Genomic DNA, 14,154 nt, shown 5'->3' on the forward strand with positions numbered 1-14,154 from the left:
ATGTAACATTTCTACCTTTTGTACTGAATATTTTATAGTTTGAAGATTTTTTTTTTAATAAGCCTCAAACAATTCCTTATTCTAACTTTATATGAAATCCAATTTTCCGCGATATCTTAGTGGTAGAGTGTCCATCTATGGTGCATGGATTCCCTTGTTCGATCCCAACTCGCGCCAAGTGAGCTTTGTGGTGGGCAAACACCGTGTGTATGGGTTTTCTCTGGTTCTCTCGTTTCCTTCCACTTCCTTCATTCCACCATTTCATTCATTTCTCATCATCATCATCTCCCTTAGTGGCGCATAATTGTGGAACATGAAACTAAATACTTCATTTCTTTTCATTTCAGAATCTAATTTTGTCCGATGAAAACCAACAAAACCCACTAGGTTGTTTTTTTAAACCATGAATATTTTACAGCCCTTAAGTTCTGCGCACCAGTGTGTCCATATGACAATGAGAGAAAGAGAATTAATCAAACATAAAGACAGGCAATAAAATACCGGAACATTATTGCCAAATTATTACTTCGTGTTTTTGTGTTAGGAATTTGTAGTGTAAATACTTTTCAGTACCGAGACTATATGCAATTTTTGTATTTGCATTATAGTAGTTTTTTACATATGCATTTTTTAAACATATATTCCTTGAACAAGGATTCCACTGAAGAATTGATTCTGTATATTTGTAATTTAGATAATATTTGTAAAGACATCAATAAGTCCCAGCATGATGTATTTAAACAATACTTCATTTTTCTGCAATATATTCGAAAATAGCTCTGGAAATTCATGTATATTAAGAACGTGGAGAAGATAAACGTTTAAAATAATAATCCACTGAAGTTAAAAGAAATAAATAACAAAAATGTGAATAGTAGATAACAGGAATTTTACTTTATTTTTCCATGTGAAGGTAATTGAACAATCAATTCGAATAAACAAACAAATAAACTGTTTAAGGGTAAAATATTTGTGATCTCGTATGTGGTCTTGAAGATTAAAAAAAATTTAAAGCTCTATTAGAGAACGTATAAATAGTTGCCTTGTAACATATTTCAACAGGAGGGTCATTGGTGGCTCAGTGGTAGAGTACTTACCTCTGGTGCGTGAAATCCTTGGTTCGATTCCCGGCCAAGTAAGTTTGTGGAGTACAACATCGTCTCCGTAGGTTTTCTCGGGATACTCCCTTTTTCTTCTACATTCTCATTCCACCAGTTCTTCCATAATCATTCACTTGCTTTAATCATCCGTCTCCCGTGGCCTAACGGGTATAATCGTGGTACGTTAAACTAAAAGATTTCATTTCATCTTTCAACAGCTAATACATCTTTTGACGTTTCTAACTTACATTCACGCAGTTATATCTATAAAAATTGTATTTCGAAAATAAAGACTTGAAATAATGTTTCTTTGTCCGTTACGCATTACTTCATATTCAACACTAACATGCTTAGATTTGAATGTACTGTTGCGCTTCGTAGTTTTATGAATTTGCCCTATCACTCAGAAAAATTTTACAATTCCCTCGTAGCTATATAGTTAGCGTACGCGCATTTGCTCGGAAGACCCTGGTTCGATTCCCGGTTGGAGCTCATGTGATCTAGATTCCATGTTAAGCTGTAGGTCTATGTCTCATGTAGCTACGGTGCTGAGCAGGACACTAAACTCCAAATCAACTAACCAATCGAGCAAATTTTACAGTATTTACTAAGTTGAGTCTTGCTTTTGTGTTTAAGAAATTAAGGCTCCTCCCTATTGGTCCAGTGGCAATTTGTGTACGCCTTCGATGTAAATGGTTCTGGGTGCCTTTCCCGATAGCAGAGCGTTGAACACATTACGATGATTAGAATTCCATCTTAAACTGTAGTTCCAGGTCTTTTGCCTTTGGTCTGAAAAGGGACGCTAAACTTCAACATACAGTAAACAAACAAAAGAAGTTGAGAAAAATTTTTTCCAGTGTGCGGCCAACAATTGTAAGATGATTTTCTGTTTCAGATATTCTTTCTCGAATGTCCAGTACTTCTAAATAGATTTGTTAATTCTTATTTTAGAATGCATAATAACTAAGCTAATTTTTTATAATTGGTTATATCTTGGTTATTTTCTTACTTACATACATATTTATTATATTTACTTTTTCTTTTTTATCAGGGCGAAGACCCTTCTCTTGGTAACCCAAATTTTTGGGACGAATTGTTTCTTCTTAAACCAAAGGTAAGTGAAACTACGGATCTGGCCTGAAACTTCATCGTCTAATTAAAGAAGGAAAAAATTGTGAAACAAGATAGCTAGAAACATTTGAATTGTAAGTGCTGACCACGCATTACTCAGTTGAGCAAGTCGCATCTAGCTGCCAAAACTTTTCATGGACTAGAAAGGCCATAGCTCATACCTTGTGCTGAGATGCAGAGACTGAGATATAGAGAAAGCAACAAGGGAAAGTTCTGCCTTCCATGAGAAGGGATCGAAACTATATTCTGAAGCAATTCGATGTAGCTCTGAGGATTGCGAGTGGTGGTGTCAATGCGTGGTTATTCGCGTAAGTGCGCTCTTCATTCGTACATTCTACATGGACTTGCAGTAACATATGCGGGAATATGTTAGTATAAGCGTCCATGCAGTTTCATACGCACTTTCCGCGCGGAGGACCCAGATCCGATTCCCAATAAGATGGTTCGGTTCCTACGTTACACTGTAGGTCTATATCTAATATACCCTCGGTACTCAAAAGTCAAAGTAAATCAAAGAAAAGGATCATGATTAAGGTTATATGTGTCTCGGATCTTTTCGGAGTAAACTAGTAGTTTGAAATTACCCCATAGAAGAAATCTAAATGAATGTCTAGTCGAATAATTTGGCTGGCTATTCAACGGGACCATGCAATCCAGTGACCACGGGCTTGCACATCCAATTATTGATACATTTCTTATTTATAGTGTGATGGTGTTTCGTTCTGCTGGGCACAACGAAGAAAGATTCCGTTTTTGCAAGAAAAAAATTTTAAAAAAAGGAAATTTAAGTTTATTCAAGAAGATGAACATGTTATGGTGGACCGTTTCACAACCTAAAATGATCTGAATGAAAGATCGGGTTCGATTCCGTACAGGAGCTTATGTGGTTCGAATCCCACGTTAAGCTGTAGTCCAGTTCTTACTTGGCGTCTGGAAAAAGGACTTTCAACTCCAAATGGACCAAGCAACTAAGAAGACTTGAAGAAAAGCTAGTACTTCTGTGTGATCGTGGATGAAACTCCAGGTGTAGCAAATCACGAACAATTGACTATCATTTTGAGACATGTAACAGATCATTTAGGAATCCCAGAAACACAGGTCTTGCAGATGCAGAGTCATTGTGTTGCCAGTTACTCTCTGTCCTAAACGAGGAATGGTTAGATACCTCTAATATGATAGTACAATTCTATGACGGGGCAACAAGTATGTCACAAATATATAAAAATGTGGCAGCAAGATTAAAAAGAAACAAACTGCACATAGTGGATGTGCATTACTGGGATCCATTCGTTATATATATTATTTATTTATTTATTGCAAACTAATTCCATGGTTTGCAATGTTTTTAGTACTGTAAGCTTTTGTATTGATTCTTTAAAACCCCTCTGAAACGCCATGCTATACTTATGACAGGAGAGGCTATCATTGAAATTAATATAACATGATGTAGAACAAACTTGTCTTTCAAGGTACTGAGTAATACTAGACTTGGCATTATTTATGAAAATTTGCAGGCTTGACCAAGGGTTGATGGGGAAGCTTATCTGTTTATTATGTAAAAAATAAAATAAAATTTGTATGTGTGCTGAATAAGATGAAGCAAAAATTTGAAAAGTTACAAATTCTTTCAAACTGCACTCCAGATTATTAATATTTAAGTTCACAAAAGTGTTGATATTGCCAAGCCGATCGTAGCAGCTATTGCAGATCTTCACATTGAAAATAAATTCGATGTGATTTGGTTTCAAGTGAAGATATTTGTTGAAAAATACCGATTTAAATGGCTAGTCATTCCATGGTAGCGCAAAGATTTTTAGAAATTTGATGGAGGAATTATTTCCCTATTACATTAGCGCGTGACCTCTGCTTAAAAGCAACAGACAATTCACTTCTTGACATTATTGTTGATAACAGGGTTTTCCTTTGACAAAGATCAGCTGACACTGCTGTCACATGGAAACTGAAGTGGTCGCTTTATTCCAACATAACTCTTATCACCAATAAAGATTCTAAAGAAGCTTGTTGTGTTGTAGAAAGTGCTTATGACATTGAATGTGACAGCCTATCTGTAGGAATTTATGCATCCTCTAGGAAAAAGGCATTAAAAGGTGATAACAAGATATCAGTTTCTAGATTGGTATCGGATTTTGATCCTGAAAATCCTTACCACCGATTTGTATACCCATATATTGTGAAACTTCCGAATTTTCTTTTAACAACTCCCGTAGCTATGGTTTCATTGGAAAGTCCTTTTAGTGTCCTTAAACGTTTAAAAAGTTATACAAGAAATGCAAAGAAATAAGAATATTTGGCATTGCTTGCTAGCTATTGATAATTAAATGTGTAGAAATGTTCTCTAGAAATGTACACTTAGCTCTGAAACCTGTAACTCGTTAATGCTAAAACTCTAAGTTACCTTTTTTATATCAATATATATAAGATCTAATACTAATATCAATAATTGCATTTCTGACTCGAAGTAATATTTTTGTAATCTGCTAATGCTAAAAGTTCAATATTGTCATATAACGATGTATCATGCGTATGAATTCTAATACTGAAGTATTCATATTTTCCTTTTTATTACCCTTGTGGCTATATGATTAGCATACGCGCTATCAGCGTGGAAGATCGAGTTTAATTCCCGGTAGGAGTTCATGTGGTTCGAATTCCACGTTAAGCTGTAGGGAGAAAGTGTGGTGATCGTGAGTTAACAACAGATTTACCTTTTCGTATTCCCGACATGCCGAAAAACGGAGGAAGTCTATTAGTTCCTTCGTCCTGGTGTAAATATGTTTACTCCCCGAAAGTCCATACCGCTCAATACATCGAGACCAAATTTAAAACGTAAGCTTATAATATTTCCTATATATGTTTCTCGAATTTTCCTATCCCAGTAATATGGATAATTTAATGAAGATGAAAACCAAAATTTGCTATTATCTTGAAAACAGACCTCCATATTTTATAAATCATTGTTTTCCTAATAACCCTATAATATGATGTAAATCGTTTTTCTAGGAAAAAATCCAGAATTAATAGTTTATTTCTCGAGGTTGCGTCTTTCTGGACGATTTTCTCAGAGATGTTTTTGGCAATTTTGTTCATATTTCATTAGTAACCCCATAATATTGCGTAAATCACTTCTCACCAAAATATCCACAACAGGTAGTTTATATTTTTTCTATATTTTCCTCAAATACGAATGCGATTTTGTTGACATATCTGGAACAAATATTTCATTAATAACCTTAATATATGGCGTAAGTCATTTCTCGGAAAAATTTCCATAGCGGTTAATTTCTCTTTTAAGGTTGAGTTTTCTTCGAACGAAGTTTTCCGAAAACATAATTTTGTGTATTTCATAACTAAGTATTTCAGTAATAATTGCAGCATAACGTAATTCAGTTTAAGAAATTGAAGCGAGAAAATTTAGTGCAGTGCCCCGTATTTTTTATTAATACATATCATATGGAACTAATAATATATCGTTATAAGAAAATCAGGGTTGCTATTTGTTGTATGAAATTAACGAAAACATAATAGCACTTTTAACAATCTCAAACTGTAATTCAACCTAGATCGATTTCGATTTTTTAAAAAAAGAAATCTGTAGGCGTTTACTTGTTGAAAAAGACCGTGAAGGCTGCATAAAACTTTTACCTGGAGCAGTATTTTAGTATGTAAATTCAGAACATTAAAATTACGGGTTGTTAATGTAAGATTGTGTTATTTAAAAATAGATTACCGGTAAAAGACAATTAAATCATAATTTGATTTCTGCAAGCATGATTCTTGTCTAGTAATAAGTTCGCCGTAGTGAGCATTACACTCGCAGGTATTGGACCACAATTCCCTCCCTTTATAGTTAGAAATTGTTGCCTCGCCCTTCCCCTTGAAGTCTTGGCACACAGTCATGCCATTATTGACAGGCTAATCAAAGCAAAAGTGTTTATATTTCTAGAGCATTAGCTATGTATCTCATTGTATTTCTGTCGTTTTTAGTCTTCCAGAGGCAATTGTTAGATCTAATCTAACTAATCTAATAAATACGGTATACTCCTACTGACGACGTAGAATATATGTAATGCGTTACATATACATCATTCGTAACCACTTACAGACTTTCCTTACAAGATGGAATCCAATCTACTGAAACATTGTGGAAAGAGTTAGTCACTAGTCATAAAAGAAAGCTGTGATTGAAATTTAAAAGACCGTACCTTAAAGGTTAATCAAAATTTATTCTACTGTAAAATAATGTATGCATAGTATTGCAGAGTCGTTTTAAGTATATACTCTACTGTATGTTTCTCACTAATGTTTTTGTGAAAGTTTATGTATCTGATACTCCTAAATTTGCTGTAGGTGTCTCACCTGGAGGCGGAGATTCAAAAGCTAAATGGAGAGCAGCTTATAGCTTTGAAAGATAATATGAACACGCTGTTTGCTCAGTGTGTAGCAACGCTTAGTCATGAGCACCATATTCGCGTTGTGTATGCTTTGCAGGTAAGTTGCATAATAGACTCTCTGAAATAGGAAATGCTCGGAAATATAACTTTTCCGTGGATATTTTTTAAATTGTATGTTATTTTATTGATATTTTGGAAGAGAATGTCAGTATCACATCTATTTCTAGTTACAGAATATTTTATACATTTTGATATATTAAAAAGTACTGTATATATCTTTTAAATTTTATTCCTAAAGTTCGAAGATTTTGTAGAATAATTTCCCATTAATTCAAAGTGTGAAAATTTCTATAATTGTAAGATGAAACAAACTGCACAACCCATGCGTATAAAATTGGTCAAAATGAGGTAAGTCAAATACCATTAAATCATAAGATGAACGTCATAAAAGGTCTACATCAATTTGTTCAGAATCAATTAATTCAGTTAAGAGTCTAGCATATAGAAGCGTCTCTTTATCACGTTAAACTGTCACAACTACTACTATGGCATAAAGTGTAGAAAGTAGAAGTTGATAAGACAAATTTTATGCGCTCTGAAACTCAGTAAGAGTACTTTCATGAGATTTTCATCAGTCAAAGTAAATATAAATAAACCTCTAGTCTTCAGTAAGAGCTTTACGTTAAGCTTTTGCCGTTCGTGTGTTTAATGCTAAAGTGAGCAAAAAATAATTCAGTGTAATATGTTATTCTATGTTACTTTCTCTATAACTTATCTGCTGCAATTTATCTTTCGCCTCCTATCTGCCTTTACCGATCATCTGAAACGTCCTAATATTTTTCATTCTTTTCCGTTTTCCATTTTATTAATTACATTAATTTATCTTTTCCATACGTACTAATTGAGTTGTGTGTCGATTTATCATTATTGTTATTTCTCTTCTGTAATGTTTCTGCCGTGTTCCTTGTTCTCTCTGTTCTTTCAGTTTTCCTTCTAGCTATTTTTTTTTTTTTTTCTTTCTTGTATTGCCAAACAAACAACGGGCACACAGTTGAAAGTAATACGAAATATATTTAAGAGTAAAAATTCATGACTGGATTTACATTTAAGTTCAGCCCTTCAGCGTACCGTCTGATGCGGTAACCACTGCGCTACCCAGTTTACTTCCTGAACGACTTATAGTCAATGCATCGCCACGGTAAGCCGAAGTGTCGGGCACGAATCTCGGTCCAGTTATGCTTTTTTTTTTTTTTTTTTTTTTTTTTTTTTTTTTTTTTTTTATCATTAAATTTGCACCTGTAGAGCAATTGCTGTATTCTCAAACTTAAACTATTAAATATAATGATACAATACAGTAGAGTTTTATGAGTTTTCATTTTTTTATGGACAACAGTAACTAAAAGAAGAAAAGATCTGAATTATAAAGCGTAAAGTATTTAAATATTGAAGATGTTTTTATTGTGTTAGACACGCCTCGTATTATATTTGCTGGTTATTTTGTTACAGACTCTGTGCTGCCTTATTCAGAGCATGTATAGGAAGACATCTGGAGACTGTGGATTTGACGTCATTAACATTCTAATGGGATTTGATGTTGCAGAACAACAGATGCAGACATTACTAGAAAATATCTGCAATTTTCTTACTGGTAAGAATGCAGAAAAAATTAATTGGTTTAAAGAATAAGGCAATAGAAATCAATCGGTGTGTTCTTTTCAGGATAAAATGTGAAATAAAACCGTTAATTTTGCTGCATAAATCGTTAAGCGTACCAGTGTACAGTAAGCCTTTGATTTAACGGACAGAATTCGACGATCGTGGAGAGATTTTTTAGATCCGTAAATGCTGGTTTGTTATGAACATTTAGGCAGGTAAGATATTTGATTATTAAGAAATAGCATTCAAAGGGGAAGCAACTGAAGCTTTACGCTTTCTCTCATTCTTCTAATACGAAGTTGTAAGTTTTTTGTTAATATAGTATGCACATTTTTTTTTTTCTTTCATTTTCTTTCTCAAATTTTCGATTTGGTTTGAAATTATTTCCGTCAAACAGATAAAATAGGAAAAGTTAAAACATTTCGTCAAACATTGCGAAAAAGATGAAACTGTATCATAATTGGAAAGGGTGTGAAGGAAACAAGTCTATATAATCACTTAATATGACTTACAGATTTGTTAAAATGTCGTATACGTTTGTATTATATAGACGTGACAAAGATTTGTCTTCGTATATGTTGTGTTTCTTTTATGTTTTACGGTTTGTATTTTGATTTATCTACGATTGCTATGTGCCAGTGATATGAAATAATAATGAAATTGATTTTGTAATGTCTTTCATCATCCCCGTATTATGTTTTGGTATGTAATTTTCCTGCAATAACTTGAAAGGAAGAAGGGTTTTATTTAGTGAAACTTTTACCTATGGAGCCCTGCCCTCTGAACTAGTGGTTAGCATGCGTTCCCTTGCTGCACGATGTCCCGAGTTCAATAACCGGTGGTAGGACATTGAAATTTGAATGCCTTACGATGTTTTAGATTCTACCTTAAATTGTAGATTAACGGTTCATGTAGCCTCGATACTGGAAAGAGACAAATATAATCATCTTACATACTGAGGTCTTTAGAGGAAGGTTAGTATTCTGAATTGTTTTAAGCTGGCTTAAGTCGTAAATGCATATTGGTTGTTGCGTCATATGCTAATATTGAGTTCTCGTATGTCATAATGCTATATTAGGGTACTAATATTATTTGACCATTATGCAGTCTTTGCAATGCAAAGGTTATACAGTGAAACCTCTGAATAACGGAACCAACGGGACATGAATTTTTGTCCGTTACTGAGATGTGTCCATTTTGCAGTAACTGTATTCAGTAATATACAGTAAATACATTATGTATGAGCGTAAATACGTAAAGTTCAATATGAAAATACTGTATTTAGTATGTATTTTAATTACTGGGAGGGATGAAGGAGAATTCATTTCTGTTAAATAATATTGATTAGGGAACAATTAATTAGAGAAAGCATTTTTCATTTATTTGAAATTCTCAGAACCTTCTCAAAAGATAAGGTAGGAACCAACTAATAACTGGCTAAACTCTTTTGTTTAGCGAAAAATGCATGCTTTTTCCTCTACAAGGTTAGTAAAACTCGTTAGCAAGTGTCCTCTGAGAATCCTCAGTACGGTTGCGGAAGAAACATGTGTGTGTCTGGTGTGTGTGTGTTTATGTACTGGCCCGGTATCTTCGTTGGCGGAATGGATGAAAAGGTAAGTTATTGAGAGTGCATATGTTTATTGACCTAGTCCTAATCACAAAGAATATCCCCTTAGAGAAAGTGAAAAAGGAAGCCGCGAAAACGTAAACTCAGACTTATTCCAGTATCATAAGTAAAAGAAAAATGTTGCTTTCCAAAAAGTAAGAAAGGAAACATTAAAAACAAAGGCTCGTTGAAAATGTTATTGTAAAACAAACAGTGTTTGTTTTGTTATTTATGAAATTGTCAGGAAAGTTGCAAGGCCCAGAGCAAAAAGGACTAAATTGTTTAGGAACGGAAAGATTTTTCACATCGAATTCTTGACCATACGACTGACCCTGCATGAGTGTTATTGCTTCTAGGATTTCCACCAGAAAACGGTGTACTGCGGACGGAAAAAAGAATTTCAAGTTCAGCTTGAAGCTGTTCTGTTCGATGGTTCAGCAGGTCAGACTCATGATACACTCGGGGAAAATGACTTTTCTGTCTACTATAATATATCGCAGAACCGAGAATAATTCCTGTCCGTTATGAAGAGGTTATTGAAAAGTTTGGGGGGGGGGGGAGGAAGGACTGTTCGCGTCCATATTTGAGAATGTCCGTAAAAGAGAGGGTTTTGTTCCGTAAGAGAACATATATTTCTGCCGGGACAAAAAAAAAAAAAAAATGTCAGTAATTATAAAGGTGTCCGTGAAGGGAGGTTTCACTGTATTTTGAAACCAAGTACTATGTTACAATGTCTGAAAGTATCCATCGTAATTTTGTTATTGTATTTGTCGTACTGTTTATATCGTTCCACCTGCGTACATTTTTTATGTGTTTCTGTGAATTTCAGGTGAATACGCAACGAGCTTAAAAGCTCTAAGTCTGAAACTTTTGCTTGTTCTTATAACTGGAACAGAAAATGTCAGTCAGAATACACTGTTGGAATTCGTTATGATGAATAGCATATTCGATGCTTTAAAGCAGGTAAGCTTATTATGTAGTAAATTACAATTTTTAAATTCTGTGCATCAAATTAATACAGTGATGTTTGCTAGCAATCCTATTTGATTTTGAACTTTCAGTATTTTTAAGGGGAAAGTCTGATAGAAAAGAAACAAGTCTTCGGAAATGATAATGCCCTTGGTTGGAGAAAATTAGTGATAATTTAAGAAATTTCAGAGAAAAATATTTTTCTTCCTTTTATGTTTTTATATATAACATCTAAAAGTTATAATAATCCATCTTACGTATATCCTTTGTTCGTAGAAAGTATTTCATCTGCATTTCGGGTAAATTAATCACTTTGGCCACAAAGTAAGAATAAGAATTTTAAAAGTATTCGAAGGGTTTTAGGAAATTGCTGTGTGTTTACTTGACATCCTAAGTATTCATCAATCCTGGTTTAAATGTTAAATTTCGTCATGCAATGATTCTGGAGGTTCACATATTATATTGTTATGCTCTAGATAAAGAAAGAGACTGTAACCCATTAGGTATTTTTGTGCCTTCTTTGTGAGAGGGTGGGGATAGAACCATTTTGTATCTCCGAAGGAGGTAGTATTATATCATATTTGAAGAAAATAATCTTTACTTTCCTTGTTATTTTGAGTAGTCTGAAACTTTTTTTTTTTTTTTTTTTTTTTTTTAACAATTTCGGTAGCAGCAGTCGTATCTTGTGTTGCTTATTGTTCGTTTGTGAATTTTCACACCAGTATTCAAAATTAATGTTATAACATATAAGCACACAACGAATAAAACATTAAGTTGCTACATAGGCTATTTCACAAAATGCCCATGTATACAAATTCAGTATCTTGTACTGCTTTTAGAATTAAATTCAAGACAGATTAAAACAATGAAAGATGCATATTGAAAGTTTTGTATGCTCTATATACATATATATATATATATATATATATATATATATATATATGTATGTATGTATGTATGTATGTATAGAGCGAGAGAGAGTATATATTTTAATATTACCTTGATAAGGTAGTAGGTAGAGCAATTTAGACATGACCAATTCCATTTCAAATCGTCCAGGCAAACCACAATTGGTCCCCATCATAGTCTCAGATTTCATTTATTTTTTTTATATGGGATCTACATGCAATATTATTAGACCCATATTTTTTCTTTTTGATGAAAAAAATTTTTCCTTCGATATACAGCCTTCCAAAATGGCCGCCCTCCTCTCAGATTGCTCGAAAAATTGAAAAACATGTCAAATTAAAAGTTTTGTTGTAGAGAAACGAGTGTACTTAGTAACGTAATCGCAATAGCAGGAAGAGTATAAAGTTGTATGTTTCGTTGGAGGGCCAAAATTCGTCTATTGGTCCAATAGGAATCGCGCAATTCACTCGCAATGTTGCCAACTTTGATGAAATTTTTGCTAACTTCAAACCTTTTTTTTTTCTGTTCTCACGAGCAATATCAACCATCTGCTTATAGCATCGAAATCTACTCCATAAGGTCTCTTGAAAATGTAAAGGACTTACGTTTCTGATTATTACATCCCACGTTATAGCATGATGAAAAGCTGAAAATTGCATTAAGACGCCATGTTTGGACGCCATTTTCTCAAAAACCCCACCTTTTAAAAATCTGAATTTTTTACATGTATTGGAGAAGTACCTAAGTATTTAAAATCCGTTAACCGTTCATGCGGCTGCAGCCCCTAACATTCGCAATTAATTATTGAAATTTCGATTTTTGTACTTGCAATGTAAATATTTCCTATGGGCATTTAGGTCCTATACACAAGGCGATTTGAAAGGGAGTATGAAAATTTTGAGAGTGGAATCCTGACATGAAATCCAGTAGAAAAGTTCCTATAAACATGAGTCGAATTCCGCTTCGTTTTCGAGTTACAGGGTTTCCAACTCGAAATCCAAAATCAGTTCGGAACAATAGAAAATGAAATATATATTTCGCGTTAAATCAGAAACTGTGTGTTAAAGCTTTGATAAAGTTCAGAAAGTTGATTTGTATCAATATGATGATTTTTACGTGCGTTGCAATTCAGTTGGCAGTGTTGCCAACTTGCTAGAACTTTTATTTGTTTCCAAAATACACTACGTGGATTTTATTTGATATTTGGTATTTATTAGTGATTGCCAGCATCACATGAAGCATAATTTTCCCCACATTACCAGTTTTCGAAAACTTACATGTATTTCATCAAAAGGTTTTATCTCGTGCGTTATTGATAGTTTGCAACATTACGTGTGAATTTCACTTGATATATGCCATCATTAGTAAAACCAAAATGTCGAATAAAAACTACGTCTGTGTAAGTTGTAATAATAAAAAAAAATAATAATAATAATAATAAAGATGAAGGAGAAAAATATTTTTTGTTGTCGCAAAACCTCTGTAACTCCACGCATCAAGTTCGAACTTAATCAAGAAGTTCTGCTGGAACCACGAAACAGTTTATTATGAGATTCGGTGTCGTGAACATCGTCCTAGTGTTCTCTGGAATCATGAAAATTGTTTTCACTGGTAACATGACATTGTAGTGCACTAGTTACAGTGTTTGTGTGAATAACAATGGGGAAGTCCTACACAGAGAAAAATCCGTTCTCCGTACAGCGGTATATTGTACAAATATACGATATCCTATTGCTTACTATAGAAATCAGTACGGAGTATACGTTATCCGTATGCTACATAGGCACTGCCCTTAGATGTTACATCATGCTGTTGCAGGATGTCTGACATCTAACAATTTTCCGTATATCACATGTATATACTTATGTTACCTTCGCCAGCTATATGTTATATACGTCCATTTGTATCTGAGATCCTGACCGCCTACATTGTTTCATATAGAAAGTAGGTATATATGGAACACTTATACAGAAAGTATTATAAAACATGCATTTTCAGTTATAGGTCTGCTTTACGTTGTCCAAAAAATACAGGAATTACGCATGTAACCTATTTTTTTAAGTTACCACCTACAATTTTTTTCTCAGTGTATTACAGTAGGGACCGTATTAAATGTGTTGATGATTCTAAAAGGCATAAGATAATTGTGTACAGAAAGAATTCTTGACAAACATTTTATCTTGCGGTAAAATATATGTATTGCGTACAGCGCGTCTGCCAAAACGTAGTATTAGGAGAGGATGATTATTCGTGTAAAGGGTGCTTTGAACATTTACCGTGAACAACGTGAATGTGTGTGATATATTGGTGATCACGAAAGAAGATGTAAATATGAAATTATGCACCAGCAAGATAAAGAATTTGTTCCTCT

At 33.8% G+C, this 14,154-nt stretch overlaps 1 protein-coding gene across 2 annotated transcripts in view; it reads left to right on the forward strand.

Annotated features, from left to right (window-relative positions):
• Positions 1–14,154, forward strand: part of LOC145692661 (armadillo-like helical domain-containing protein 3) — a 67,519-nt gene that overhangs the window by 10,181 nt on the left and 43,184 nt on the right. For both annotated transcript variants that reach the window (XM_081768045.1, XM_081768036.1), the window contains exons 3-6: positions 2,152–2,214; positions 6,600–6,740; positions 8,150–8,291; positions 10,735–10,868. In XM_081768045.1, coding sequence (XP_081624171.1) covers positions 2,152–2,214; positions 6,600–6,740; positions 8,150–8,291; positions 10,735–10,868 — 480 coding nt within the window. The remainder of the gene's footprint in view (positions 1–2,151; positions 2,215–6,599; positions 6,741–8,149; positions 8,292–10,734; positions 10,869–14,154) is intronic.

This window comes from Thermobia domestica, chromosome 1 (genome assembly GCF_964235325.1).
Source record: "Thermobia domestica chromosome 1, izTheDome1.hap1.1, whole genome shotgun sequence".
NCBI lineage: Eukaryota > Metazoa > Arthropoda > Insecta > Zygentoma > Lepismatidae > Thermobia > Thermobia domestica.